This window comes from Micromys minutus, assembly GCF_963924665.1.
Source record: "Micromys minutus genome assembly, chromosome: 9".
Classification (NCBI taxonomy): domain Eukaryota; kingdom Metazoa; phylum Chordata; class Mammalia; order Rodentia; family Muridae; genus Micromys; species Micromys minutus.
Window position 1 is genome coordinate 47979833 of NC_137978.1, and position 25641 is coordinate 48005473.

Below are 25641 nucleotides of genomic sequence, written 5' to 3' on the forward strand. Positions count from 1 at the left end.
TCACATGAGGACAGTTGAGAGCCCACACGGAGCCCCCAGCTCAGGCCAGGCCCAGTCCTGTCACATGAGGACAGTTGAGAGCCCACACGGAGCCCCCAGCTCAGGCCAGGCCCAGCCCTGGACAGTTGAGAGCCCACACGGAGCCCCCAGCTCAGGCCAGGCCCAGCCCTGTCACATGAGGACAGTTGAGCCCACACGGAGCCCCCAGCTCAGGCCAGGCCCAGCCTCCTTCCAACCCTCTTAGGCCGACCCTCAGCACAGCTAGAGGGACAGTTCCAACCAAGAAGTCTGGGGCTACCTGCTCTATAAACTCATCAGCGAAATGCTCACCCCACCTCCCAAGTCTGGCAAGTAAGATCCATGTGGCCTCAGCATCTCTTCTCCCCTTTGGCAATTCAGTCCCAATGAACTCCACAAACTCAAGACTGCCTCTGCGTCACCACACACAACGCTCCCCTGGATTAGAATACCCACTCCTTACCCATCTTTCTAGGTTTAGCTCATGTACCCTCCCCTGAGAAAGCTGCCCGATGTTGCTCCTCTGACCCTCTAAAATCTCCTTCCCTCCCACAGCCTGAATGACATGGTTCAGTCCTGTTCACAATGCTAGGTCTGTCTCCACGACCATTCTCACTATGGCTGACACAGAGCAGGGACCAGGTATGGACTTAGCAAATAAAGAAGACAGACATCAACAGACAGCAAGCGACAGAGAGAAAAATCATGCCCTAAGAAGACGCCTGAGATCTAACAAATAACTCCCCAACTATTGGCAGTATCTGGCTGGCGTCAGGATTCCCAAGCTCCCTCCTAGAAGCTGCCTTCTCTGGCTCACTGACATCCTGTAGCAAACCTGGGAACAAGTGGGCCTGTGACTCTCCGAAAGTTCCAGACAAGCAAATGAGGCCTAGTGTCAGGAGCCAAGTCCACTCCAACACTCATTCAACCTGTCCCCTCTGCCCTGCCAAAATTCTCCATCACAGGTTTGCCAGGTCAGATTCCTCATGACTGACGCAAGTGGAGGTCTGAATGTGTTTAGTCGTCCCAGTGGGCTGGAAGATGCCCGGAGCAGGGGTCCCGACTTTCCTGTTGTGGCCTAAACCACCCCCACACCTCAGTCTCTCACCTAGAAACAAAGAAGCCCACAGAACCCCAGAAAGGTAGTGGGACAGAATGAGGTCAGGATGCAGCATGAATCCCATGGAGCCAGATACTGCCTCTCTACCCACACACCCGGGCTTCCAGAGTCCTTGAACCTCTGTATCCCAGGGTTCCCCCAGAGAACTGCAACCCAGCCCGAGACAGACAAGCCAGGTCGGGGACATACCCCTGGGTGTGCGCGACGTGAACTCAGTGTCAAAGTAGAAGGTGTCATCGGGCTGGGCCACAGCTGGCTTGAAAGGTGGCTTGATCTCACGACGGTAGAGCTTCTGCAAGGTGGGGTATATGCTCTGATCACCATGGTGACCCCACAGCCTGCTGGCAACCCCAGCAGGAAGAGTAGAAGCTATGTTACTCAGTAGATAATGGCAAGGCAGAGCAACCTCCAAGCGCAAGAAGTTGCCCCTCCAAGGGCATTTTACGAGCTTTTCACGTTCTATCTTCCACATTTGAGGCCATGGTGGAAGACCCCCCTCCCCCATGTCCATCACAGAACTCACATTCCAGTCGATGGTGGAGTAGAAGATATGTCTCTTAATTTCCTCTGCCCCATCAGGACCGGAGCCTGAAAGAAGCCAAATGAAGGTCCAACCTTAGACACCCAGTCTGTCCCCTAAGCTCTGGACCAGCTGCTCAGTGGGGGTCAGCTTGGGCTCACCCTGCCTTGCACCCCTCACCCTGAAGCCTGGAGCCCCCTCAGTATTTTCTGTTATGGAGCCTTTTCCGGGGTCCTGAAGAAGGAGGAACCAGGCAGGATGGGCAACTTGTCTAAGCATCAGTCATGACAGAAAATGAATTTCTTTTGAGATCTAATGAGGGCCTTCATCCACTCCTGCCACAGGCCCCTCTCTGCCCTTCTTCTCCTACTACCATCTTTATCTCTCAGACAGGTACTCATTCATTCATCTCAGGGACCCAGACCGCACCTTAGCTGGTTGTGATCCAGATAAAGACAGCAAACAAAAAAACTCAGCCAGTACTGTATACTCCAGTGCATAACAGGTGCGTCCTTCTCTGACTCAAAGAAACCTGGGAGCCAGGTCAGGGTCTCTGTCTACACTGACACATGGAACCCAGGGCTCAGAAAGGTGGAGTCGCCGGCCATAGCTCATAATTAGTATTCACTCACTCAACAAGCATTTACAGTAACTTCTAGGTGCCAGGCAGTGGGGACAGACACAGCCAGGACTGAGACTTTTCTCACTCCTATGCCCATGTGCCTTCTCTTGAGCCAGCAACCTTGGCAGAGAAGCTGTGTGGGGGCCTCTGTCCTTGTCCCTGAGGGGGTATGGATGACTCAGTTCCTGCCTTCCCCCACACACAGCCACCCTCCCAACACCATACATGGAACCAGAAAATAGGGTGGCCAGCAGCATTGTCTGCTCACACAAAGGACAACAGCTCCTTTCAGCCCCAGATGTGGCCCTGTGGCCTAGGCTACAGCTGTACCCTGTTCCCCACTGCCTTGTCCCCTCCCCTGAGCTGGGGTTGCTTACCAAGCCGATTGGCAGGATTCCTCTTGAACAGGGCACGCAGGAGGCTCTGGGCTTCTGCGCTCAGGAACTGGGGCATGCCTAGCTTCGCCCTGAAACAGCCACAGGTCTCCTCAGGGCCGAGCCCCACCCCAGAAACCCCAAAGCCCTCTCCCTTTGTCCAGGTCCTTTTCCCAGCTCAGTCCAGATTAAGCCAGTTACTAACTCACTCCCGAACACTTTAAGGGTTCCCTCCCACTGGCCCGGGCAGACGGCAAGGGTCTGCAGGCAGGAAAAAGGTAATTCTCTGGCCCTGAAACTTGGGTAGGATTAGGAAGAACTTGCTACGGCCAGGGTTGGTGCTTACTTCAAAATCAAGGTCATGGTCTCCTTCCTGTCCTTCCCCTGGAAGGGCAGGGAGCCTGTCAGCATCTCAAACTGCAGGGAAAAGAAACCATATAGGTGTGGTCTTGTTCTCCGTCTCCCGTATCCCCCTCCCGCTCCTTCCCAGGCTACCCTGCTGCAATCCCTGGATTCTTGCTGGCCTGTTAAAGTCTAGCTGCAGCAAGGCCTATGCCTGCCTCTGCCCTGACCCCAACCTAGATTCCAGGAGCAGCATGAAAGCCGGAAGCAGAGGAGAGTCCCCAAGTTAGGTAAAGGGCGGTACTTCAGTCAGGTGGACTAAAGCCTACCACTCTTCCAAGGAAAGAAAGTGCAACAGTGTGCAGTCACGAGACAAGGGGAGGGTGAACTGACTTTTCTAGATTTGGGGAAACTGAGTCCAAAGCCTGGACACTCACCATTAACACCCCATAGGACCACCAATCTGCACTGTGGGTGTGACCCTGGCGGTTGACAACCTCGGGGGCCATGTACTCCACCGTCCCGCAGAAGGAATAGGCCTTCTTTTCATGGTCAATGGCCTCCTTGCTTAGGCCAAAGTCTGCAGCAGGGAGGGGAGAGAAGTCACCTTTAGGGTCCCTGCCACGCTCACTGCTACCACACTTGGTTCCTCTGACCAGAGCCAGGCATCCCCTCTGTGATACCAGGAGAAAGCTGAAGCCCACATGGATTTGCCCAAGGTTTTAATTGGGAGCTACATCTGCACTGGGACCTGGGGGGAAACTTGAGAGATGGCTCAGCAGATAGGAACACTGGCTGTTCTTCCAGACAACCCAGGTTCAATAATCAGCTCCCATATGATGGCTAACAAGCACTTGCAGGCGACTCCAGCTTCTGTGAGCAGTACTCGCATAGGGTACAAACAATTATGCAGGCAAAACCCCCATACACACACAAAAAAATAAGTAACGGGGGCCTGAGTTTTTGGCTTCTTGTATGTAATTGGCATCAATGTTTCAGGAAGCTCAGTGAACTAGTCATCAGCTGAGACTCATCAGACAGAGCCTGTTCATTCTTCCCTGGAGCCCAAAGGAGCAGGTGCCCTTCACTCACCAGTGAGTTTGATGTGGCCCTCCTCATCCAAAAGGATACTGTAACAGAGATAAGAGTCAGGAATCCTTAGCTGCAGGCACTATGTAGGTTCTGTGGGTATCATAGGATGGAGAGACTTGGGCCTGCCTAGAAGAAGGGCTTGGTCCAGCTCTACCCAATTAAAGAGTAGAAGGATGGAGGCTCAGGAAAGTAACTCCTTATAGTCACAAGAGTTGAATGGCTGTGGAACTTTTCTTTCTTTCAAGTCCAGGGTCTACTATATTGTACAGGCTGACTTTGAACTCCTCTTGGACTCAGCCTTTTTAGCAGCTGATATCACAGCTAGGTATCATAATGCCTGACTTGGGGTGTGCCTAACTCTACCACCAGAATCTATCCCAGCTCTCAAGATAGCACTGAAAGGCAGAGCATTGGAAAACCCCAAAATGAACAGATCAAGAAATGATCTTTAGAGCAGGCCTTCAATCCCAGCACTCAGGAGGCAGAGGCAGGCAGGTCTTGGTGAGTTTGAGGCCAGCCAAGTCTACACAGAGAAACCCAGTCTTGAGAAACAAAACAAAACAAAAACCCAAAAGACAAAACAAAAACCAAAAAAAAAAAAAAAAAAAAAATGGAAATAATCTTTTAACAGTAGCATGTCCAATGTTACATTGTATCAGGAAGGGAATGGGGTAGGGTCCACAACTGCTCTGTGGCCATTAGTAATAGCAGAATTTCTCAGACAGTTCCTAATTACCTGAAGTGAACTTGCTGCCAGCCACTACCCACTCCAACCACCTATCCCTCTGACAGCCCCCAGAGAGAGAATAAGTTCCTGGGGAGTACCACAGCATTTCCCAAGTGGCCCTGTTCTAAAATACCCAAGAGCAGTCCCTGCACCCGGGAGAGAGGCCAGGAGTATAGCAGGGGCTTCACTCACTTCTCAGGCTTGAGGTCTCTGTAAATGATGCCCAAACTGTGCAGGTGGTCCAGGCCGAGTGCCAGTTCAGCCAGGTAAAACTTCACATCCTCCTCTGTAAACATAACCTGCAACCAGGAGAGACGCCCGTCAGCGGGCACGCCCTGTTCCCTAGGAGCTGGGCTACTGAGTGGTCAGGGCCTCTTGGTGTTGAGGGTCTACTCTGGGGATACAGTCAATGTGACATATCTTTCTCTCATACCCAAGTCACTCACTGTGCTAAAGTTCGGAAACAGCGAAGAATGGAACACCCAGGAATAAAAGACCGGAATAAACTGCTTCTGCAGGGAAAAGGGCAGCTCTGCAGCCATAACAAGGAGTTTGCTCCCATCCTGACACAAACCTGACAGTGGAGGCCAGGCACAGAACCGTGTGCAGAAACTAAAACTTCTCATGTAAGAGAATGTAAGACTCAAGAGCATCTAAAGAATTTATTTACAGAAGGGAATATTAAAAGGTTAAATAAGAAACTAATAAAAAATGTTTACTTCCAGGGAGTAGAGGGACTATGTATTGAGAAGACTTTACCGTGAATATTCTTCTTTTGAATCATGAAAATGGATGGCCTAATTAAGCTTGCTTGCTTTATTTATTTGTTTGTTTGTTTGTTTGGAGGAGGGTTTCTCTGTGTAGCCCTGGTTGGAATTTGCTCTGTAGATGAGGCTGGCCTCGTATTTATCTATCTATCTATCTATCTATCTATCTATCTATCTATCTATCTATCTATTTATTTATTTGGAGGAGGGTTTCTCTATGTAGCCCTGGTTGGAACTTGCTCTGTAGATGAGGCTGGCCTCGAACTCAGAGATCACCCGCATCTGCCTCCCCCACCACCACCCAGCTAAGCATTAATGTTTTAAATATTCAAAGTATGGCTCTGAGAAAGTGAGACTCCATGGAAAAAGACTCTTGCCACCATGTCTTGGAGCCCAGATGGTGGAGGCAGAGAATCAATTCTTACAAATTGTCCTCTGACCTTTGAATGCACACGTGTGCCTACATGTCTGTCTGTGTGTTCCCATATAAAGAGTTTGTTGTTGTTGCTGTTTTAGAAAGTGTGAATTTCCCCCACTCTCTGGGACTGAATCCAGTCTTTGTATATTCTAGACAAACATTCTACCACTGACTTACATCCAAGCCCTACAGATTTTTAGTTACTCAAGCAGGCCTTAATCTTGTAATCCACCTGCCTCAGCCTCCCAAGCAGATGTAATGACAGGGCTGTGCCACAATACCTGGACAAGTTTGGTTCTCTCCAAAGGTTGGATTGTATTAATATTCTTGTTTTTTTAGAAATGAGATTTGGAACCTTTTCTACTGGTTCCTTTGTACTGTACTTTTTTGTATGAACAAAACAACAAGAACCTTAAAATCTTTAGCTTCCTGGGTGGGTTTGGGCTTCCTCCCCTTGACACTCTATCTCAGGCATTTGAAGGATTCCCTTAGCAACTAGAAATCACAGCAATGTCACATTTAGGCCTAGGAACTCTCAGAGGCAGGTGACATTTCTCCACTGTCAAACAGAGCTGGGAAGTTACAGGCCTGTACCACATTCAAAGTGTTTCTCACATCTCCACCAGTGGGATGCTAGCTTACCTCTTTTGAGAGTCGTGTGAACAAGTCTCCACCACGCAGGAAGTCCAGAATAAGATAGAGCTTGCCCTCAGTCTGGAAGGCTAAGAGAGGAGAAAGCCAACATAGAATCAGCTGGGCCAGCAACAGCTTATGACAAATGCCTCTTTACTTTTGGCTCCTTGGCCAGACCCGTGAAAGGTGGGACAGCAGGCCATAGGCAGGGGTGGACATTGAGGGGACAAGTGGTACTTGGACAGGGTCTGTGATCTCACCGTAATGCAGCTTCACCACGAATGGGTGGTTCACGTCAGCCAGGATGTCTCTCTCCATCTTGGTCCGAACACGGTCACGCACTGGCCAGAGGAGAAAAGAAGTCACAAAAACACACCTAACACAGCCTCTCCTTGAAGCCCACCTCTAGGTGAGGTTTCCCACTCAGCCTCCCAAGGCTCCCCAGCCTTTCAAATATCCCAGGCTGCTCTGACCCTTGGGATATTCAGCTAGCTCTTTCCATCTAAAATGCTCTGGGTCCTCAGTCGACTCTTGGTCTCCTGGTGACGTCCAGGCATAGTCCTTGTGTCTTGCCCAGTGGTCTAGCCTCATCTACCACTAGGGCTCGCAGCCACTGAGCACCGTGTGCCCCAGGGTGCCTTGTTTTCTGAGGTCATCAGCCTTTGACTATGCATCCTTTCAGCACACATTTATCAAGTCTCTTTCTGGGCTGGAGAGATGGCTCAGTGGTTACTGACTGCTCTTCCAGAGGTCCTGAGTTCAATTCCCAGCAACCACATGGTGGCTCACAACCATCTGTAATGGGATCAGATGCCCTCTTCTGGTGTGTCTGAAGACAGCTATAATATATTTATATATAATAAATAAATCTTTAGAGAAAAAAAGTCTCTTTCCATCCTCCATAGCAACTCCTAAGTTCAACAGTAAAATATGATTCTGGGGTCTAAGCAGACTTTCTTCCCTTGCTTTATTAATTTAGTTTTCCTTTTGTTTTGTTGCAGAGAGGATATTTGAGACAAGCTCTCATGTACGCCAGGCTTGCCTTAAAGTCATGATGCAGCCAACACCGGCCTTGAACTTCTGCCCTTTCTGCCTCCACCTCTACCATGCATTTTAATTATGGGTCTTAGAAATGTCTGCTTGGGGACGGGGCTAAGCAAATTCTGACCACCAACAGGGTTTTGGTTGACTAAGTTCTGACCCTACAACCTCCAGGAAGCATCCCTACGCGTCAGGCAAGGCTGGGACCTCTGGGCTCCCATGAGGCTGCCACTTCCCTTCATGACACGTCTGATTTTGCTTTTATTCTTGTAATTCTCTCACTGGATGAGGCAGGGGCCATGTGTGGCTTTAACTAATCAAGTCCCTTTCAAACACATCTCACATTTCAGTCACCACAGGGACGGGGTTCCTCCTTTCTGGGGGGGGGGGGGCAGTCCTTCCTTACTTTATCATCTGTTCTGGTAAAGTCCTAACACCCTTCAAGGCATAGGTCTTGCACTTGCCTCCAGAGTGTCCCCCGACCCCTCAACTGACCCCTATGAATCCACAACCCACTCCTCAACTCCTTGGCCTGGATTCCATGCACACAAGCCTGGTATCGCTATGCCCAACTGACAGGTCATGTAAAAACTCTCCCATCAGTCCACAAGGCCCTTACAGCAGGGACCACATCTCTGCCTCTTTCTCCTCCCCAGTGCCTCTCACAATCCCTCCTGAAGGATGAGCCTACAACTGGCCTACGCTAAAGTCCTATCATCCAGCAGATAGCAGATAGGCCAAGAACAGATCAGACCTGAAGGCAGGTCCCTCCTTTCTCTCTGTTATACCCCCAGCTGGGGCTTAGCATGGGCTCCGCCTGATTTCTGGCTATTCTGGCTCCCAGACCAATCAGCCAACTGACCCTCAGCCAAATACTAACCCATCTTCATCTACTTCCTAAGTCCTCAGAATTCTTGACTTTAGCTTGGGGATCTTTTCTGAACCTCTCTGTCATCCAACTCTGTGGCCCTGCCCCCAGTCAATCTTCTCTCATGGGTCCCTAGCCTCTACATGCTCAGGCTGCCCACCTCTTCTCTCCTGCCCTCCTACTACCTTCTTTTTCTTCTCTTTTCTTTTTGTTTTGTTTTTTTACTTTTTGGAGACAAGGTTTTCCCGTGTAACCCTGGCTGTCCTAGAAGTAGGTTGGCCTTGAACTCACGGAGATCCTCCTGCCTCTGCCTCCTGAGTGCTGGGATCGAAGGCGTGCGCCACCATGGCTCAGCTCTCCCATGACCCTCTATGGTCTGAACCTCCCAGGGGCCAGAGGGGCGGGGGAGGTTTTCCTTAGACTATGCTGAAGCAATGATGCTCCTCAATGTGTCTGAGTCTCACCCCTAAGCATTCTCTGAGTTCCGCCACTTCCTTCTAGGCACTGGCCTTGATTTTAGAGGAAAGGGAAGGGAAGGCAAGAGCAGCTGAAGGTAGGCTTGTTTTCCACCTCCATGCCAGAGACTCCTAAAAACAGACGCACCTCCCTCCCTGGCTCCATAACGCTGCGGCCTGGGCTTCTCTCTCACCCCAAGCCCAGTCTCAGTTCTTCTCTGAGAAGCATTCCTACTCACCTTTCAGCGTGGCCTTCTTTAATACTTTCATGGCATACAAGTGCCCACTGTCAGGCCGGGTGACCTTGCGTACCAGGAAGACCTGAGAAGGCAGAGGACAGGACAAATCAGGAAGGAGGTGGGAGGTTGCTGGCCCAGCTGGCTTCCAGCCTCCACAATGACCTAGATAGTCCCTGGGACCCCAAGTGGACCTTCAAGCTTTCCCTGCGTCTATCAAGGGAACCTCTCACCCCCTTGCCCTCTGTTCCTTTGGTGCTTCCAAGGTTACCCCTGACATTCCACCTCAGACATCATCTATGATACCCTCCTAATAAGGGACTTGAACTTACTTTGCCAAAGGATCCTTGGCCCAGAACCTTGAGGAGCTCAAAATGGGATGGATCAGCCTTCTCAGAGCCAGCCTTGACGTGGTGTGTGATAGAGATCTCCTTGAGGACACCCTCATCCTGACAGAGGGACAGAGCTGGTAGGTGCGGGCTCTTTTGTAGACGTGGGGCCCTTCCCGGGCAACATGGCATACAGCTTATCCAAGCCATCCGCCCGGTCAAAACAGACCCAAGAGACCACTCCCTCAACAGCTGTGAGGCTCATGGGTACCAGTAGTGCCTACTCAGGTGAGGCCTTGTCCCTGTGACATGGATGTCCCAGCCTGCTCAGACACAAAGGAAGGTACAGACATAGCCAGGAAGAGTTGACCCAAGGCTCAGGTCTGGAGTAGGGATCTACTCAGGCTAGCCCTTAAGGCTCCCCTCCCCCAGCTGTTTGAGGCTCAGGTCTGGAGTAGGGATCTACTCAGGCTAGCCCTTAAGGCTCCCCTCCCCTAGCTGTTTGGGTTTTGCCACAATAGGAAGTAAGGTTTGAGCTCATAATGGGGAGGCAGAGACAGCCCCCCCCCCTTTTTTCTGCTAGGCAAGATAAGATGAGACAAACTCAGGGTGTATATAAGACTGAGGTACACAGAGACCCAAGAGTCAGCCACACATCCCCCAACTCACTCAGTGCCTATCTGGAGCAATCAAGAGTTAAGGCCAGAAACCCTACACCCTACCACACTTCCCTTGTTAAGCACTGGGTCGCTGCTGCTATAGGACCACTCTCGCCCTTCAATCTGCCAGTCCTGCCCTGAAACACTGTGATGCCTCCTTACTTCCTCAGGAAGTAAGGCCCGGCAAGGTCCAGTCATCCAGCAGGGCTAGAAGAGTCCACAGCTAACTGAGACCAAACTGGCTGCCCAGACATCTGTTCTAGGGGCTACTGCCAAGCCAGGACCAGATATCTGGGTACACTTACCGAGTCCTGCTGGGGACCAGAGCCAGGGCCAGGCAGAGTCTGGCTGATCCTGGACCGTTGCTTCCTGAGTAGCCAGGGGAGTAGGGTCCTGAGCCATAGACGGGGCAGCTTGGGGTCCTGCTCCATCGGCCCAGCAGGGCCACAGCACCATGGCAAGGGTAAGCAACAACCCACTGAGGCTGCTAAGGAGGTGGCTGGGCCCAAGGCGGATGTGCAGGGTAAAGGCATGGGGGCTGGGTCAGGCTCAAGTCAGCCAATCAGACGAGGTCTGTGGTTTCCCAGCTCCAGCCATCCACCCTCACTTTGTTCCCTTCTCTCTCCCCTCACTACCCGGAGCCTGAGGTCTAGCCTTTGGCCCTCCCCTTCATCCTCCTACGAAGAGAAAGCCCCATATCAACCCAGCTGCTGAGCAGATAGGTCCTAGAACAACAAGGAACAGACAAGGTGCCCAGTAGACAGAAACAGGCAGCTACCATGTCGCGGCAGGCAAGGAGAGACACACATCAGACAAGATGGACACACGTACGGCATGTATACAACATATATACATTCATCTAACAGGTAGGGAGGCATAATACAAAGACACTGGGCAGGAGATAACCCGGGACCATTACCCGACAGACAGAAACCAACAGGCACACACAACTAACACACAGAGGTGGTGGGAGACCAGTACCCAGTGGCAGAGGCAAGAATACACTTTCACCATACAGAAGGGAACTCGTGTCTGTGTGACAGAGAGTCATCTGAACATGACAGAAGGAAAAGCCACTCAACAATTATCGGGGACCCAATTCAGAAAGACAGGCACTTATCAATTGGAGACAGAGTCTGGAACCCGACGAGAGAGAGAGAGAGAGAGAGAGAGAGAGAGAGAGAGAGACAGAGAGAGAGAGAGAGAGAGAGAGAGAGAGAGAGAGAGAGAGAAAGAGAGAGAGAGAGAGAGAGAGAGCTGGCAGCAAAGAGCCAGGCAGAATTTGAGATCTCCATAGAGTGACAGGGCATCCAGGGCAGACCCAGGCAGGTAGCAGGACAGGGACCCCCAAGAAAGGACAAGGCAGGGCTTCAGATTCTTTCTTGAGTGCTTGGGGTGGGAAAGAGACAGCAGTGGGCATAAGCTGCCAGTCTCAGCACCCAGCGGCTGCACCGAGTCAGTGGTCAAGCCCATCTCTGAGGTCCTCTAAAACTTTTCCAGGGGATTCCTAGGAAGTTCCAGGGCTGACGAGGAGGTTGAGAGAGAGCCATCTCTTAACTGTACTCTGATCCAAATATCACTAAAACTTCTAACCCCTCTGGGGGAAGAGGAAACTGTGCTCAGATTCAAAACAAACCAATGACAGAGTTGTCCTGAGTCCAGACCCTCCTCGGGGTCCTGTGTGACTCTAGTCAGCAGCCTTGAGAGCCAGGAAAGGGTGGGCAGGTAAGTCAGCCAGAGCCCACTTCCTGCCCTCCCGAGCCCGCCCTCTCTAGCCCTAATACCTCTCTAGGACTTCCCATTCCAAGCCCTTACTCTGAGACTCAGAGGAACTCCACCGCACCATCAAACCCCAGAACACCGTAGGCCAGTCAGTTTCCGGAGAGTTATCTGGTAGAACAGGCAGAAGGCAGGGCCCAGAGAGTGACTACGGTTAGGCCAAGGCCACACAGCAATTCCTGCTCACCCCACCCTGAGATCTGTTCCTCAACTCTGAGCTGTCTGCCTGAGTAGACCCGATGGGGACAGATGCAGCAACCCGGAAACTCCAGGGGTCAGGGAGCTTCCCCCCAAAGCTATTCCATGCCCAGAGTCATGATGGCAGACACTTCAGGAGACGAATCATCCTTTCCCTTTACCTTTCTGGGACAGAAGCCGGAGTCTCTCTCAAACCTGGGGAAATCAGCTGGTGTTTGCATGGTGAGGCTCAAGCTGGTGGCCCGAGGGCCCTGTAACTCCTACAACTTCTGCTTTTTTTAGCCTTCTTAGCCCAGAAGGCAGGGTCTCTGGTCTCCGGCTCCCCTCCTTCTCACTTCCCTCTCAGCAGGAAGGAGGAACTCAAGATAGATAAGGCTCCCCTGCTAAGGAGGGGACACTGCAGACCCCAAGCTAGGACCCAAGGAGAGCTTTTTGTCTCCTGACTCCCAGGGAGTGAAGACAGGAAAGCAGACCCAAGCCACAAGGCCATGAGATGCCCACACAACAGGCAGTCAGGACCCTGGGGGCTCCCCAAGGACATATGGGACAGAGGTCTGCAAGGCCAGTCTGGCTGACCTAGCCAGGATTTAGACAATTCTTCCCCAACAGAACAGGCAGCACCCTGCCTGGTCCTGGTTCTGTTCAGACACACTGATCCTAAGCACTGGAATAAAAAGACAGAAGACCCAGGCTACTGAGATCAAGGGTAGACCAGGCCCATCCCTTTCTTCAGGACTTCGGCTCCTCTGACACTAACACACCCACAGAACTGACAAATTCACTCCGGCTGGTGATCGGAAACCCTTTCTAGAAAGCCCAGTGTAGAAACACATGCCACCTCACACACCCCGCATTTCCCCTTCCCTGTCCTCACGGGGCTCTGATAACAGTTTGTGGTAGACAGCCTGTGGAATTGTGTAAGATACCTCCCCAAGACCAAAGCGCTTAACACCTTGTCCCTGCCTGAAGATTCGCCACAAGCGCTTATGCCGGGATTCCCCCATAAACAGGGAAAGAAGCAGGGTGACAACCAGGGTACCAGAAGGGACAGGAAGAACATGGTCTCAGAATTTCTTTTGCTGAACTGTGTGAGAACCTGAAGCCTCTGATGGGAGGGGAGCCTTTGATACTGCATGCTCCCCAGAGCAGTGGGAAGAAAAGCCCAGAGCCACCTGATCCCTGTCCTCTAGGACTTCTACTTAGGGCCTCTTGCTAAGGTCAAGCCCACTTGTCAGTTGCTGATCCTAAGGGTCACTAACTCCCCTCCCCAGCTGGCAACACCTGCAGGTCCTTCCAGGTGTCTCCCAGTGTGCCTCTCAGCAGGTCCTTCCAGGTGTGTCTCCCAGTGTGCCTCTCAGCAGGTCCTTCCAGGTGTGTCTCCCAGTGTGCCTCTCAGCAGGTCCTTCCAGGTGTGTCTCCCAGTGTGCCTCTCAGCAGGTCCTTCCAGGTGTGTCTCCCAGTGTGCCTCTCAGCAGGCTGGCTAGGCCTAGGCATCCTAGGGAGGGGCCGGTCCCAGGCACCAGGTCAGGCCAGGGAAGAAGCACTGAGCTTCCTGTCACGTGAGCGCCAGTCACCTGAGCGTGGAAGCACACGCCCCTTCAGCCTTTGCTCATGGAGATCCATCAGGCCTGGGCTTGGCACAGCTCCCAAGGAAGGATCGTTTTCCAATTCCAGTGATAAAGAAATGGGATAAGAAAGAAAGTGGCCAGTCCAGAGCCATGAAGATGGCACAGGGGACAGTAAAGACCACACGAAGGAACCTGCACCTGCAGGAAAAGCCAAAGCTTCTCCACATTTCATCACTGAACCTCCCTCCTCCTACCCCACCCATCCCCACACCCCCAGCAAGGCTTTCCTGCCAGCCTTAGACACTGCTGTCTCTCCTTGCACACGGCTGACAGTTCCTGGCCCCTGCTTCATTCAGGTGGGAAACAGCTATCCTGCTACAGAGCTTCAGTTAAGATGCCGTCACTGCCCAGAGGTCCAGAGACTGTCGAGGGTGACCAGGAAGAGTTTGTGGATGAAGGCAGTCCAGCTGGGTCTTGATGAACAGGCATTGGATGGACAGAAAGGGTCCACGCTGAGAAGGAGGGATGTGAGTGATGCATTGGAAGTGGGATAATGAGTCTGTGCAAGACACGTGCTCCAGGCAAACCGTCCACCTCAGTATCAGCCTCTCTCCAGTCAAGATGAAGGTTCAAACCATCCCCCTTGGGTGGATGTTTCCGGGAGCCAAATGGGCCATGGAGAAAAGACACTGTAAACAAAACCTCTTTCTACTTAGACCACAGGCTCTCCCCAGGGCAGGCTGAAGGAAGACAGCCCTTATGTATCCCAGGCTTAGCTAAGCAAGTAGTCTGGCCAGTTCCGGTCATCCAAAAGAAGCTTCTCTCAATACCTGAGGCTGCCCGAGGTTCCCCAAAGCCCAGTCACATCCTGCCTAAGCTCCAAGGCCAGGGGAGCAGAAGGGATCCGGGAGGGATCAGGGTTTCATAAACAGGAAGAGAGGAGAGGAGGCGGGAGATACTCTGCTCTCAAAATAGACCTGCAGGCACTTCAAAGGGGTCCAGCTCCGGAGACAGCCAGAGGAGGGGGCTTGGGTTACCCAGTCTGCCCCCAGGAGGGGAGAGGGAGTGTAAGCGGAGCCCTGATGTTCCTGAGGACACCAAGAGTATACAGAGGTAAAGGGATCCAAAGAGCATTTGCCCTACACCGTCAACAGTGAGCCCCAACCCTCTTCCCATCTGTAATGGATAAAGGACCCAGCATCAAGTGCCAACCCTGCGCACAAACCCTGTTAAATACTTTTAATTTGTACACAGCACACTGTCTCTTCCAGGAGGCCCTAAGAATTAGGTTCTTTTTTTTTTTCTTGTTTTGTGGCAAGGTCTTGATAAACAGCCTTAGCTAGCCTGGAATTTACTATGTAGACCAGGCTAGCCTAGAACTCACAAATATTCGCCTGCCTCAGCCTCCAAATGCTGTGATTAAGAGCCTATGCCATCATGGCCCAGAAGGCTCTGTTCTGTCCTTTGAAGGAGCAACTTGTCCCAGGCTAGACAAACAGACTGGAAGAGAGCCCAGAGTCTCCACCCCTGCCTCACCTCCACCTGGAAGGCCTGCCTCTGTCTGCTCCTCAGAGCCCAGGCAACCGCTAACTCTGCAGGGAAGGAAGGCAGGTGCCCCAGCCTTCCTGCACCTGCCAGACACAGCAGAGATCACGTCCCGGCTCCACCTGCAGTCACGAGCAGGTGACACTGGCTGAGGATGCTTGTGCCACTAATCACTCCAGAAAGGAATGTGGTGGGGGTACAGAAGCTGGTGTAAGTGACCATGTGCCCATGACCATGTGATCTTCCCATCTTAGCACCAACTGCAGCGTTCCTGTCTCTGCCTGGGTGCTCTCTGAGACTTTGGGGTGTCCAGCGCATCTGGGCGAGGGGCATCTCTCAGTGCAAAAACATAGCGTGCCACGTATGCTCTGAAGGACAGTTTGCCTGTTCCATCCACTACACAGCAATGGGGTCCTACAGCAGGTTGAGCGCCCCCTAGTGTACTAAGCCCAGAAGTGGCCCTTAAGGATTCTTGAGCCATGGGGCTGAGTTTGCACTCAGGGCTAGGACCTCCAGGGTTTTTCAGTACTCAGGATTCACCAGCTAGGGAGGGAGGAATGTGGTTCTGGTCCCCTATCACTGTGTGACATGAGGCTTCAATTTTCTCATCTGGGAAATGTTCTACCTCTGAAAATTGTACATAGGGCAGGAGAGATGGCTCCTTGGTTAAGAGCACTGACTGTTCTTCCTGAGAACCCAGGTTCGATTCCCAGCACCCACTTAACCACTAACACTCACCTCCTAATTCCAATTCCTGAGGACCTGACACCCTCTTCTGGTCTTGGCCACCACACACGTGAGGCACAGACATGCTGAAGGCACGTGAGGCACACCCATACAGATAAAATAAAAATAAATCTAAAAAATAAATAAATGAACACAGAGCTTCTAGTCTGCTGCCAGGCACGATTCAGCTTTTCCCACTATGTGGCGTCTGAGAGCCCGCGTCAAACTCTCTCCAGCCTTGACCCTCTTCCCACTCGAGGACCTTCCACCTCAGAGCCTTAGGCTGTGGAAGGAGCAAAGGTTCCTGCCTCGGCAAGCTCCCTGTTCTAATTTGCCTCTCTCTTGGTTGGGTTTTGAGACAGAGTCTCAAGTAGTTCAGGCTAGTCCAAAATCCACTCTGTACTACATAGCTCAGGCTAGTCCAAAACTCACTATATACCAGAGATGACTTTGAACTCTTGATTCTCCTTTCTACCTCCCAAGAAGTGGGATTACGGCCTGTCTCCAGATCTGGCCCCTGTGACCTTTGAGATGCCAATTTAGCTCACTACTAGTTCCCTTTAGACCTTCGCACCTAAGATCAGAATGTCTGCTTCTCCACTAGGGACACGGGGATTCCTCTGTTTTTTGTTTGTTTTTTTTTTTTTCTTCCTGAGATAGGGTTTCTCTGTGTAGCCCTGGCTAATCCTGAACTCACCCTGTACCCAGGCTGGCCTCAACTGACAGAGATTTGCCTGCCTCTACCTCACAGAGTGCTGGGATTAAAGGCATGTGCTACCACTTCCCAGCCACTCCCCCATTTTGTTTCCAGGAAACCAGGGGCAGCTCTTTCATGGGATCAGTCTCTAGACATGGTCAGAGATAACCAAGGTCCAAGCTACAAGGCTTACTGGCCCCCAAGGCTCCTACTTCTCTTACCCAGGCCCCACCACACCCAGCCCAGCTACCTTATCTTAGGAAACTAAGTCAAAGTCAACATCAGAGCCAAGCCTGACTCCAAATCAAAGGTCGTGCTCACAGCTGGGCTGACCCAGGCTTAGGAGGCGGGGCTTTGGGCAGGAAGTTGAACTGAGCAAAGCACCAGGGCAGTTCCATCCTGTGCCAGGCGGTTACCACGTCAAGTCCTTCACTTCAGTCCTGGGTACTCCCCAACTTTCAGACAAGAACAGAAGAGCTCTTGGGTGGGGGGTGGGGATGCCTGGAATCTAGGTTTGCAGAGACCCTGCCCAGAGGGCTTCCAAAGCTTCGAAAAGCCACCAACTCTGTGACTTAGGTATGGTTCTTCCTACTACAGAGGTGAGAAAGCCTGGACTCAGAACAAGGTATCCAACGAAGGTCACACAGGAGCTTTTGGCTATGTGTAAGGCAGACTGGAGGGATAGCTCAGTGGGTAAAGGCAATTACTGCCAAGCATGGCAAACTAAGTTTGATCCCTGGTATCTGCATGACAGAAAGCAAGAACCGACTTCAGCAATTTGTCCTCTGACGTCCACACATGCCTAGGGACACGCATGCGTGCACGCATTCACACAAGAGCATACACGAAGTTATTCAATAAAAGTATTATACTGGTTTTGGGTTGGGGAAGGTGGTGTACACCTTGAATCCCAGCACTTGGGAGGCCAAGCAGGGCAAATGGATCCCTGAGTTTGAGGCCAGTCAGAGTTACACGCCAAGACCCTGTCTAAAAACGCTAATTTAATTTTAAAACAGAACAACAAAAAAGTACTAATATTTTAAAATTAAAAAAAAAAATAGGAAGAGGTACAGGATTGGCAGCTATAGGAAAGTAGCCTGGGGAAGCAGAGGCAGCTGGGTTAAATGAGTCCATCTTGCTTTGAGAGCCGGGAGTCTCAAGAAGCCATCTGGGAGGCACGGGACATGGTCGGGCTAGAAAAGGTTCCCGGTCCTACCCTTCCGACTCAGGCCCTTCCACACAGGCCCTTGTGGCACCCACTCCCACCAGAGATCAGCACAACACACAGAGCTCTAATCACTCCGTAGGCACAAACTGCGGTACGTAATAAACCCAGGAAGTGTTGTGGTGTGGGTCACAGCCAGAATTCCTGCATCCTGAACCTGTTCCTGGTCCTTTCTGGACCACACCTTCGAGTCCAGGAGGGAAAGCTCCCTCACCTTTGAGGAAGGAAAGCTAAAAGTCCTGCAGTCTCTGCCCTGAGCAGAGACAGAAGCAGAGGAAGGGAGCCGAGCCACACAAAGAGATGAGAGGCGGGGGCCTTCACATCCAGGGGGTGAGAAAACAATTCTCTCTCCTCTGACCAAGACTTCACTCGAAATCCTTACCTTGGATGCCTGAAGTCCAACTTCTTCCCCTGAAGCCTGTCCATTCTGGAAAAGAGAAACAAAACAGGGGAACGTCACAACTTGCCTGCAGAGAGACAGACAGACAGACACGGCACTGTGGGACACTCCATCCTTGGCTGCTCCCAACAGCCAGGGAGGCCGAGGAGACCAGTCAGGTCTTCTACATGGTCCCCTCCATCTCTGCTTCACTGTGCAAGAATCAACAGCCCCTCCCAACCCCAGCAGGATAGTCCCAGGCCTCAGAAGACCCACCCTCCCTCTGCCTACCAAACACCCCATTTATTCTCAAAGTCTCAGCTCAAATATTACCTCTTCCTAGGGAGAAGGAAGGGGCACACACAGCCAACCTCTGCCACGCAGATTGTGCAAACTTCTGCAAACTAACCAACCGTGAGAGGCCTCAGTCTCCCTATCTGGACCACTGGGATAGATACCCTAATTTCCCAAAATTGCTCTAAGGATGGAAGAAGACAAGGTTGGGGCAGGTGTCCCCTCCTGGTGGCTTCACTGGCTCTGCTCTACTTTGAGAGCCTGTCAGCAGATAAAGTGAAGGGTGTATACATCCACCGTGTCTCCAAGCTTCTCCACCGTACCATGGGTCACACAGACAGACTCACTCTTCCCAGTAAACGGGGAGACGAGCAGCTCCCGGGGCCTGGACTGCAGCCGCTCTGCAGAGTGCCGGCCACATGACAAGGCTGGGCTCTCTGCCTCACACCGGCACTGGTTAATCTTTCTGACAGCTAGCTCTAGGAGTGAGGTCTTGGCTCTCTAGGTAGAACAGAATACCAGGCCTCAGAGGAGAATGAAGACGGAGCCCTCACATAACTGAAAAGCAGGGATCTGAGATGTCTCCCCAAATGTGGGAACTTCTTGGCAAAGGCCTGCTGCTCAGTGGCCTCCACCTCAGCCAGGGAGCTGTCTGCAGGAGAGACAGGGGCGCACCCTAGCTCCGAAATCCCATTTCTTCCCGACTTTACCCCAGATGGAAACTACATACCCTGGGGTATACTGTGGCTATTCTCTCTATGCCTGTGGGCTAGGAAGTTTGAAACTCACCTGAGGAAGCTGTCCCTACTCTTCCTGGCATGGACTGAGTACAGTGAGACAGAGAGGAGGTTCCCACAGGCTGGGACTTTGGAGCCAAGAGTCAGGTTCATAGGGCAGCTTTGGCCTTGCTTAGCAGCAGCAGGTACAGCTAAGGTCTGTCTAATATGTAAACACCTGTTCTTGGAGTAGCTGCCCCCTTGCCTGCCAGGACATCCTTCCTGCCCCGAGCCCCTTAATGCCATAACCCCGCTTCCAAGAACCCAGAGCCAAGTGTTATACATGTGTGTGCGCACACACACACACACTTTGAGAAGGGACAGGTTGGTCAGAGCCTAAGGGCAGGGCTAGGCAGATGCACTTGCTGAGTCCTGTTCACTCAGCAGACTAAATATCTCAGAGGAACTGTCCCACCCACAAGCACTAACAACCTGCCTCACAGCCCCTGCCACAGCCCTCCAGAGGTATTCCAGACCCTCATCTTCCAGTACATCAGCCAGTTTAGTCTCTGTCCACTGGAACCCTCACATCCTCTGTCACTGGGACTAAACTAGAACCTAGTCCCAGCTCCTCAGCACAAAACCCAACCACCCAGCACCAGGATTAAAAATGTGCTTTCAAATTTTGGCCTCTACCACTTGCATGACCCCCCAGGAGGTCGTTATACTTCCAGTGGCTCAGTCTTCTGACCTGTAAAATGGGAATAAATGTGCAGCTGCTTAAAGTAAATGAAATCAAGCCATAAATGCACAGTGTATTTACGTGTGACTGGCCCATAAACAAAGACTAGCCACTGGTGCCATTATGTCATCCCTGCCCAGTCCCTACCCTTTAAATCAACACATACAGAATCATTCGTCTTCTGGCCCTGTTAAAGTAGTAAATTAAACAACGTTTACCACAAGAATGTCTGTCCAAGTGGCCAGACATGAAGACTCACACCACATTCTTGGTAAAACTGATGGCTTTCAAAGTATTTCAGGGCAGTCAAAAATAACTTTTCAAGCTTTAAACACATGGGCTGCTAGACTGGCAAGATGGCCCAGCGCTTTAAGGTGCTTGCCACCAAACCGGAAGACCTGAGTTCGATCCCTAGAAAGCACAAAAGGGTGGACAGAGAGAACTGACTCCATAAAGTTGTCCTATGGACCCTGAACATGCACATGAGCGTCCATGTATGCACATCTTCATGTATTATTCCAGTCTTAGCACATTTCCCACTGAAGCAAGCTCTCTTGGGTGCCCTTTGGGGCCTCCATTGAACTGATCTGAGACCCCGAATACACCTCTTCCATAACGCTGAGCATTTATATGGTGGCTCACCCTAACAAGAAAACCCTTTCTGCTCTTCTCCCGGGGCTCCACTCAAACTCTCCCTCTGCCCACCCGGCCCTTAATTCTTCCCTCTCTCCTCTGCAGCCGTGGCATTGAGCACACACCTACTCAGGAGGGGGCATGACTTGGGTCTTTCTTCAGCTCCTTAGCGCTGAGCACATACAGTTTACTGAATGAAAGGTAAAAGATCAACCCAGCAAAGACAGCTAGGAAGCCAGAGTACGTTCTTGTTTATCCTATTTTTCAGCTGGGGCTCAGCAAAAGGGCTCACCCCAGCTAGCAGGTGGCAGCCATAGGTCCATAACTCAAAGTCATGCTAATGAAAGTCCAAATCCCCACCGAAGGAGAGAAGGTATAGCAAGTGGCGTGAAGTTGGTTTTTAGCGTATTTTGGGGACCTCCGCCACCAAGCCTTGTTTGGTTAGGATCCTAGCCTATGGACCCATTTCTCAGGATCTCTAGAGAAGTGATCCACCCTCAACAGAGGACTGGGAAGGCAGACAGGATGGCAGAGATCATCTGTTCTTTTGGTCACTAGTGACTGAGTGAGAGGCGTCTCCATTTCTTCCTCTGTACCATGACTCCACGTCTATCTCGTCGGCAGCTGTACTCTGTGACCTAGGAGCCTGGAGGAAGTCCTTGTCTAAACGCCTAAGGGGTGCTGGAAAGATGACTCAGTGGTAAATGGCACTTGTTGTTCTTCCAGAGGACATGAGTTCAAATCCTGACAACCATGTCGAGCAGCTCACAACTGCCTGTAACTGAAGCATCAGAGGGGGTTCAATGGCCCCTGGGGAAACCGAGTTTTAAAAAGGCCCATGTGGGAGGGGGGTAACTCAGAGGTAGGGTACCTGCCTAGCACAAATAAGCATGGAAGGCAAAGAGGGGAGGGGAGGGAAGAGAGAAAAGATAATCAGACCAGACCCTGGGATCAGGGAGAAAAGCCTGGGACAGGGATGGCCCTCTGGCCTCTTGGAGAACTCCATTCTTTCTTCCTCAGGAGCACCGCTCATGAAGATGGCTACCGGCTCAGAACTTCTATAGCCCTGCATCCCTTCCAGTAGTCAGAGGTGGGTCCTAACAGACATGCTTCTTTCCACCTAAGGGTCCAGAGCAGCTTCTGCAAACGCTGGGGGCAGAACAGATGGAGAAAGACAGCACGTGCCCTGCAGGCAGGAAGCAGCCCCAGGAACTGGGTTCTGAGCCCAGCACTGGCAGCCCTGCACGCTGCTGAAGCCTGGGGCCAAGTGCCAGGACACTGCTAGCCCTCAGCCAAGGCTGGACAAGGGCCCTGCGGCCTGGACAAGTGTGTGCCAACATCCGGAGCTGCTCTCTGCCTACCTGCCACCTGTGCCAGTCTAAACCCACCCCTTGCTCGTCTTTGAGTCTCTCTTGCTTGGTGGCAAACAGCCAGAGCACTGAGTTCTAATCCTGGCACTTTTAACGCACACTCCAGATATTAGTGCACACTCCAGCATCCCTGCATTCTGCTGTCCCATTTGAAAACGAGATGTCATAATTTCTGACTTTGACAAGCTGCGAAAATTAAAGTAAGGTAACATCACTGAAGAGCAGACAGTGAAGACCTCACAGGATAGGGCCTGGAGACACAAGGCTCTGATGTTTTCAGCAAAACCAAGAAAAAGCCCGGAGAGCATCCTCACTCCAGGTCCACACCTGGGCCACCTGGGCCACCTGGGACCGGCCTGCCGGCAGCCCATTTCTAGTGACAGCAATTCAAAAACAGGACAATTCAGATCCCAGACCTCTTCTGCCAAATGCCCTTGCCAGCCCCCTTACTTGCCTCCTTCCTGGCCAAAAGCTGCCCACAATGGCGCCAGTACCTGCAGGCCAGGCGTTGTATCACTTACGTGTCATCTGCATGAAGAACAGCAAGGCCCTGTTCTCGGGTAAGCATGCACACCCTCACTGCCCCATGGCTCCTGTTACCCAAACAATAACACCCAGTCCACAGGCACCTCCACAGAGTGGGGGAGGGGACACAGGCAGCAGTACCCAGGGTTTTGCACCTTGTGAGGCCCAGGAAGCTCATCTGTGGCACAGCTTGAAGATGGGCTCAGGGGCACACTCCTGAACTAAAAAGCTCAGTGGAAAACTCTCCCCATCCCAGGGAATCGGACAGTCTCCACTCCCGGAATTTCAGGTGCAACAGCGTTCAAACTAAGATGTTTCCGGTTGAACCTGGCCCCCATGAGGCTGCCTCTGGCCTCAGGATTTCCCAAAGGGAAGCAGGAAGTGCTGCCCTGGAGGAGGCCAGCACTCCTCCAGCTTTCTCCTCCCAGCTAGTCCAACAGTGTGAATCTCTAGGCTAAGTAGCTCCCTAACCATACCCAGCTCAGCTCTACCTTCCTCTGGAGGCCCAGGTGACAGGGGCGTGCCCAGGCAAAGGAGTACACCTCTGAGCCTTCCCTCAGGCCTTGTGCCCCCGTCCTGAGGTTGGGGGGAGGGCAGGGCAGGCAACAGGGGCTGCATAGAGCAATGCTCCTCACCTAGGAGGGTGAGTCAGCCAGAGAACCTCTGAGCGGCTGTGTAGGGCCTGTAAAAACCCCATGGCAAGGATCCCAGAACAATTTACTCCAAATTGCGCCTTCAGGTTGGTTACCTAATCCAGCCGCGCCCACCCTCCAATAGCCAGTGTAAGCCATCCCTTTAAAGGGGCAGCAATGCTCTGGGTACCTCACTGTGGATCCTCTCTCCCCATGGTCCTGAGAAGCAGGGCTCACAGGACTGACCTGATACCAAACATAGGTAAGGAGGTTCAAGCCAGGAGAAAAATCATCTAGGTTCTGGGACCATGTGAGATCTCCTGTCTTCTGTACCCCAAAGCAGCTCCAGTGAAGGTAGTTTCACCTGCCTCCTTCTCAGCATGAGAGCAGGGGAAAGTTTTAAAGTTGCTGGTTCAGAACTTGACCTTGATCCCAGGGTGACAGGACACCACAGAAGTGGCCTCCTGCATGCTCAGGGTTGGACCACAAAGCCCACAAAAGGACAGGAGTTGCTTCTGGGAAAGGCTAGGTGGCAGAAGCCACACTGCCCAAGGGCTCAGTCTTTTCTACAGAAAGGAAGAAGGAGGGAGAGAGGAAAACGGAGGCAGAGTCTCTTCTACAGAGACAATCTTCACAAGGTCTAAAGGCTTTTCCCACTCTTAAGCATGACCTGAAGTACGAAGACCTGGTGTCATTAGCTTTAGGGCAAAGCCGGTTCCAACTCCAAGAGGTGGTATCGTCCCACGTTCCACAACTGCCAGGGGTCCAGAAGGGCTACCTTCCTAAGGTCAGAAGTGGAGGAACGAAGAGAGAGGTCTTGGGGAGAGGGAACGGTGAGAAACCGGATTCCCATGATCCTTGTCTCTAGTAGAAGCCCAGACATCTGACCCAAGCCTTTCCCTTCTGCACTGATTGGGGCAATTTCCACAGCTACCAAAAGATGATAAGCGGGAAGGGTCCTAGGGGTCAGATCTCAACACCCCGTGGGGTTCCCTCTCGTGGCTACCGCAGGGAGGTACTGAGCGCCCAGCAGACCCATCCCCTGCACACGCACACCCGGAGCACAAGGGGGTGGAGCCGGACAGTGGGTTAGAGACCGAAGGGCACTCGCGTCTCCGCCGGGCTGCAGACACCGCGGGCCGCCCCCGCCCCGCCCCGGTGCGGATCTGGCTGGCCGGCCGCCGCCGCCTGTCCCCCGCCCCTCTCACTCACCTCCGGGTCCAGCGGCACCAGCTCCATGAGCGGCCAGGGCTCCTTGAGCTGGGCGAGCGGCATCGCGCCGCCGCCAGACCGCCCGCGCTCCTCCCGGCAGCCCCGGGGTCCCTGCTGCTGCACCGAGACCCCCGCACGCCCCCGAGCCCCTCGCGCTCTGCCTGGGCCGTCCGCCGCCGCCGCGGCACTCGCACTTCGGCTCCCTCCGTCACCCGGCGCCGCCGCGCCCATTGGCTACCTGCGCGGGGGCGGGGTCTCAGTGGCCCCGCCCAGTCCCCCCACGGCGCGGCATTCCCGGCGCGAACCCCCGCCCCCATCGCGCCGGGAGTCAGCCTCGCCTTCGTGCGAGACCCCAGCCCACTGTCGGCCCTGCCCACCGGAGGCTCTGCGGGTTCCGTCTTCCCGGGCTGTGTTCCGCTTTGCAGACCTCGCTCGGGCCTCCGTTGTCCGGTCCTAGCAGCCTTTGGGATGTTAACCCAGATGTGCCTGCTCCCTCTAAGGGGAGGGACTGCCACCCCACATTTACATGGGACGTCCTGGGCCTGATCCCGACCGAGGCGTGCAAAGAACCTGGCCCGTGTGACCTCTACCTCTCAACTCGCCGAGCCCTAGGATCACCCCTTTCCGAAAGCTTCCGCACATCGCGGGAGTCCACCCTTTGGGGTCTCCGTGTGATCCCCCGTGTCCCAAGCCAGCCAGCGCAGGAACCCACAGCGCCCCCAGGGTGATTTCCTAATACGCGTTTTTCTCCTAGTCTGTTGTGCCCTATCACTTGAGGGCGCTGGTTTCAGGCCAGGTCCTGCGCCTCTTCCGCTGCAGGACCAGATTGTGGTGTGATTTGAGCATGAGTCCCTGTGAGAAAGGCAAAATCCAGGTCTGGTGGGATCAGGATTCTCTCTGGTAAGGTTTGGCCTGCCCTTAAGGAGATTTTAAGCCCCAGGTGTGGTGAGACTTACTCTCAGGTGAGAGACAAGTGGCTAGTTTACTAAAAGCCTCCAGCGAGCCAGGCTCCATTGATACGGAATTTCTTTTTTTGCTACGTTTGCTTGCTTGGTTGGTTATGGGTATAGAACCCAGGCTTTGCAGGCCTGGTTGTGCTTAGTACCATGGACCTATACCTCCAGGCAGCTTGTGATTTTCTTGAGACCTCACTCCTTCCTAGTAGACACTTCTAAGCGA

At 52.7% G+C, this 25641-nt stretch overlaps 1 protein-coding gene across 2 annotated transcripts in view; it reads right to left on the reverse strand.

Annotated features, from left to right (window-relative positions):
• Positions 1-24585, reverse strand: part of RPS6KA1 (ribosomal protein S6 kinase A1) — a 38079-nt gene extending 13494 nt beyond the window's left edge. The window contains exons 1-13 of one of the 2 annotated variants that reach the window (XM_080921748.1): positions 24463-24585; positions 18342-18386; positions 9566-9682; positions 9237-9318; positions 6894-6974; positions 6643-6722; positions 5008-5114; positions 4089-4126; positions 3434-3576; positions 3001-3071; positions 2658-2746; positions 1662-1726; positions 1328-1430 (exon numbers count right to left, since the gene is read on the reverse strand). In XM_080921748.1, the coding sequence (XP_080777874.1) occupies positions 1328-1430; positions 1662-1726; positions 2658-2746; positions 3001-3071; positions 3434-3576; positions 4089-4126; positions 5008-5114; positions 6643-6722; positions 6894-6974; positions 9237-9318; positions 9566-9682; positions 18342-18386; positions 24463-24525 (1084 nt within the window). In that variant the 5' untranslated portion in view covers positions 24526-24585. Of the gene's footprint in view, positions 1-1327; positions 1431-1661; positions 1727-2657; positions 2747-3000; positions 3072-3433; positions 3577-4088; positions 4127-5007; positions 5115-6642; positions 6723-6893; positions 6975-9236; positions 9319-9565; positions 9683-12359; positions 12437-18341; positions 18387-24462 lie in introns of those variants that run through there. The other variant, XM_080921749.1, reaches the window with a different exon arrangement.
• Positions 24586-25641: the final 1056 nt, after the last annotated feature.